General features: G+C 51.3%; 1 protein-coding gene across 1 annotated transcript in view; it reads left to right on the top strand.

Moving 5' to 3' along the window:
- CLRN1 (clarin 1) overlaps positions 1-1,413 on the top strand; it is a gene marked incomplete at its 5' end in the record, with an annotated part of 7,859 nt that extends 6,446 nt beyond the window's left edge. Inside the window, one exon of the mRNA XM_033516776.1 lies at positions 454-1,413. Coding sequence (XP_033372667.1) covers positions 454-719 — 266 coding nt within the window. The remainder of the gene's footprint in view (positions 1-453) is intronic.
- Between the last annotated feature and the right edge of the window lie 2,934 nt (positions 1,414-4,347).

Below are 4,347 nucleotides of genomic sequence, written 5' to 3' on the forward strand. Positions count from 1 at the left end.
CCAGTGCCGTGCTGGGATAACAGAGGGTCCTGTCCCTCTGCCACACACCCACTCTGGGCTGCTGGTTTGGCTGACAGGCAGATTTACCCTGACTCTACGAGGTATTACACGTTACAATCATAACTGAACAGAGGACTTCAGCAGGTGTTTATGTTCAGGCACACAGGGAGCCCCGTTATGCTCAATGGGACAATGAGCAACAGGAAGCTGAGCACAGATATTTCACTAACTCAGGGCACTAAAGCAGCAGTGCTAAATATTCCTGCTCCTGGGCCAAATTCAATCAGGAAAGCTTACCCATTTCAATAGCCATTGGCTTGGGTTCCAAAAATAATCCCTGTTAAAGCTAAGTGGCCATACAAACCTTCTCCATGTGGTTTTTATCTGCAGCATACATCCTCCAGCATGGCTGAGGGATTGCTGAGGTGATGAGCATCTCTCCCTCCCTTTCAGGTTCCTGTGGTTGCCTCATCATGATTCTGTTCTCCTCAGAGGTGAAGATCCACCACCTTTCAGAGAAAATTGCTAATTTCAAAGAGGGAACTTTTACCTTCAAGACTCACAGTGAACAGTTTGCGAATTCTTTCTGGACCATCCTGGTTTGCTCCCTGGTGCACTTCCTCAATGCCCTGCTAATCAGATTTGCTGGATTTGACTTTCCCTTTTCAAAACCAAAAGACTCAGGGACAATCACAGGAGCAGCTGACCTGATGTATTAAAATGATGGGATTTAAGGACATTTCAAGTAAAGAAGTTTGTCACTATTGCATCAACAATGACCAGATGTACCAACTTGTGAATTATTAGCTCTAGAGAAGGGGAAAAAAAGGGAAGTTTCAAATAAGTGTCAATGTGGTGTAAGCAGTGAACAAAAGAAAACGTGCTGTGTGGTAATGTCTGGATGGAAAAACCTTCTTTCTTGGGGTAAGATCTTATTATGACATCTTTTCCTTTAAACTGTTTAAAAAGTGGCTATGAAGAGAAAATAGGAATCCCAGTAGTGTTCCAGTGAGTCTGGACAGTCCAATCAATGAGTTGCAGCAGCAGCAGCTATCCTAACCCTTAGCCCTGGTGAAGGCAGGGATGCAGCTCGTGTCAGAGCCCAAGGACACCCAGAGAGGGAGAGGACAGGGCCCAGGCTCTGCCCCAACCCTCCCCAGCCTCCAGCTCAGGTGTGCAGAGCTCAGAGGGCACACCCAAACACACACACTTTGGTCTGGCTTCACACACATGGCAAGAGCATCATTTCTCTCCGTGAAACTCTCTGGGGTTTTTCCTCTAAACAAACCAAACCCAAAGCCCTGGGAGCCCTCGTTTCCCAGCAGTTGCTGCAGCTTGGACACAAAGCTGACACAGCACGGATGCAGGGCTGATGCCACGTGCTCCTGCTCACCTGAGGGAGGCAGCCAGGCTTGGCAGCACTGAATGAACCCTCTGCAGCACATCAGGCAAAGGGCATTTCCCAGGGCAGAGGCACAGGAGTGAGCCCAGGAACCTCCAGAGAACGGCCCTGCAAGTTCCCATCACACAATGCCAATAAACCAAGTCAGAACCTCTGGCAAAGGGCAGCAATGACACAAAAGACAGGCTCCCATTCAGGCTGCAGCTCAGCAGGGACACAGGACGGTCTGGGGTGGGAAGCCAGAACACACAGACACATCGGGCCTCGCCCCCTGAGCATCCCCAAGGCAGCTAAAGCCAGAGCTGCTTCCCCAGGCAGAGCAGCATAGCACCAAACACTGCCTCTCTGGGGTCACCTCGGTGCCCTGGAGATGAGATGGTCCCCAGAGGACACAGAAACAGCCCTCAGAGCAAACCTGGGGGGACAGCCCCTGCTCCATTTGTCTGCAGGGCTGCAGCCAGCATCCACCCAGTCCCCAGGTACAGCTCAGACCCCAGGTACAGCTCAGACCCCAGGTACAGCTCAGACCCCAGGTACAGCTCAGTCCCCAGGTACAGCTATCACAGCCCTCTGTGCTTCAGGATCTAGCAGCCCATGAGGCATTACTGACCTGGATGTCATTTCTTGTACTTTCACAGCACTGCTGGGTTATTGTAAAGGTTTGTCAGCTGTATCCTTTCCCAAGGTACTCTGCCTCTGCATCTCCCTGGATTTTTTCAGTGTGGAAGGGCTTCTGCAAGTCACCACAACTCTCAACTTTTTTCATCATTTTCTTCTTAATCTATATGCATATTCCTCCTAATGTTAATGTGTGTTTTTAAAGCATAATTCGTATTGCATCTCGTGGTATTGTTTACTACACAGCAAACCCAAACACATTCCTTTATTGTGCAGGCAAGAGCAGCCCCAGCCTGGGGTCTGGGTGTCCTCACAGGGACACTGTGCCCAAAGCCTGGCCCCACCAACCCCACATCTCACCCTGAACCCCAGCACCAGCTCTTCCTAAGGCAAACAACAACTTGTTACCAGCAAAATAAAATTAAGCCAATGTTTGTGTGTTTGACTGGCTGAAAGAGCAGGTGTGGTCTGTGCAATGCAAACCATGAGGGAGCCCCATCATGGACCCTGAGGGACCCCAGAACAGACCCTGGGGGAGCCCCTGCACGGACCCTGGACCTTCTTGTGTCCATGGAAATGCCTCTGCTCCCACCCCACACTCCTGCCACCCTCAGCCAGCCCTCCCTGAGCAGCCACCGCTGCCTTCATCCCACCCTGCTCTTTATTTATTCAATTCATCATTAAACATTGATGCTGCTGTACAGAGAGCAGAGCAGGGCCGGGCTCTCCTACAGCTCCATCACATTGTGACGGGGGCACTGCCCACAAACCCCGGCCATGGGCAGGGAGCTCGGTGCCTCTCAGCAGTGAGGGTCAGAGGGCAGCTGGCCAGCAGCTCCAGTGTCCCCACAGCACTGCCTGGAGCACTGCCTGGAGCATCACCTGGAGCATCACCTGGAGCATCACCTGGAGCACTGCCTGGAGCAGAACCTGGAGCATCACCTGGAGCATCACCTGGAGCAGCACCTGGAGCATCACCTGGAGCAGAACCTGGAGCAGCACCTGGAGCAGAACCTGGAGCAGAACCTGGAGCAGCACCTGGAGCAGAACCTGGAGCAGAACCTGGAGCATCACCTGGAGCGCTGCCTGGAGCATCACCTGGAGCAGAACCTGGAGCATCACCTGGAGCATCACCTGGAGCAGAACCTGGAGCAGAACCTGGAGCATCACCTGGAGCAGCACCTGGAGCAGAACCTGGAGCAGAACCTGGAGCAGAACCTGGAGCATCGCCCAGAACATTTCCCAGCTCTTCACCCAGAACATTTCCCAACTCTTCACCCAGAACATTTCCCAGCTCTTCACCCAGAACATTTCCCAACTCTTCACCCAGAACATCACCCACCGCTCCATGGGTGACCGGCAGGCTGAGCACACTGCACACACGGAGCTGGAGGAGATCACCAGCAGAATCTCTGATCTGAGCAAATGGAGAGAAATCTTTAGTTTCCGTGGGTAAGATTTTCATTCTGCTTCTTTAGCACAGTTTTATTTCCAGGCAGCTATTTAATGTCATTTTAAAAGTTATGTTTTAATACAAAACTTATGTGACAATGACAAAAGTTCCTCGTGTACTCAGTAACGTAAATGCTACAGCTCTTACTCTCCCTTTGTTCTGGGTTCTCTTCTGGCTGGGTTCCAGTTTCTCCACGTGCTAACAATACCTCTGTTGGGTGTTTTAATTTGTACTTTATTTTACGTTTTCAGTTTGGAAATCAACGGCACGACTCATCAGGTAACTCCTTTTCCAAAGGTAATATTTTCTGTTTGTCTGGTGAGTTTTGGGCTGTCCTGGGTTGGCACAAGGACACACGTCTGTACCTGCAGCCCAGGTATCTCTGGAGATTCATTTCTCATGCTGGTTCTTTGAGAAAGAGATGTTCTCTTCAAATATTTTGAAATCAAAGGGACAGGCCAGTCCAACACTTGATTAAACTTTCTGTCAAAAAATAATGGTTTTCACAGTGAGTTTTAGAAAACAAAGATCTCCAAAATGGAAGTATTTGGAAAACTTGCTGTGCCCTTAGGCTGGGAGCCCCTGAAGGGTATTATTCCCTGTAATTCGGACAAACACAGCACTATGACCTGCTCCAGTCATCAGCTCGTGGGGATGTGTTGGGAATGTCTGAAGAAGTGAAGGGCACCCCCGTCCCAGGGCACCCCAGCCCCCCTGGCAGAGAACAGCCAGGCGTGGTGCCCACCCCAGAGCACGGGGGGAGCTCGGGGACGGAGGTGCTGTCCCCTCCTGTCCACTGCTGTCTGCTCCTGTCCCCTCCTGTCCCCTCCTGTCCACTGCTGTCCACTTCTGTCTGCTCCTGTCCCCTCCTGTC

Source organism: Parus major, chromosome 9, assembly GCF_001522545.3.
Source record: "Parus major isolate Abel chromosome 9, Parus_major1.1, whole genome shotgun sequence".
Lineage (NCBI taxonomy): Eukaryota > Metazoa > Chordata > Aves > Passeriformes > Paridae > Parus > Parus major.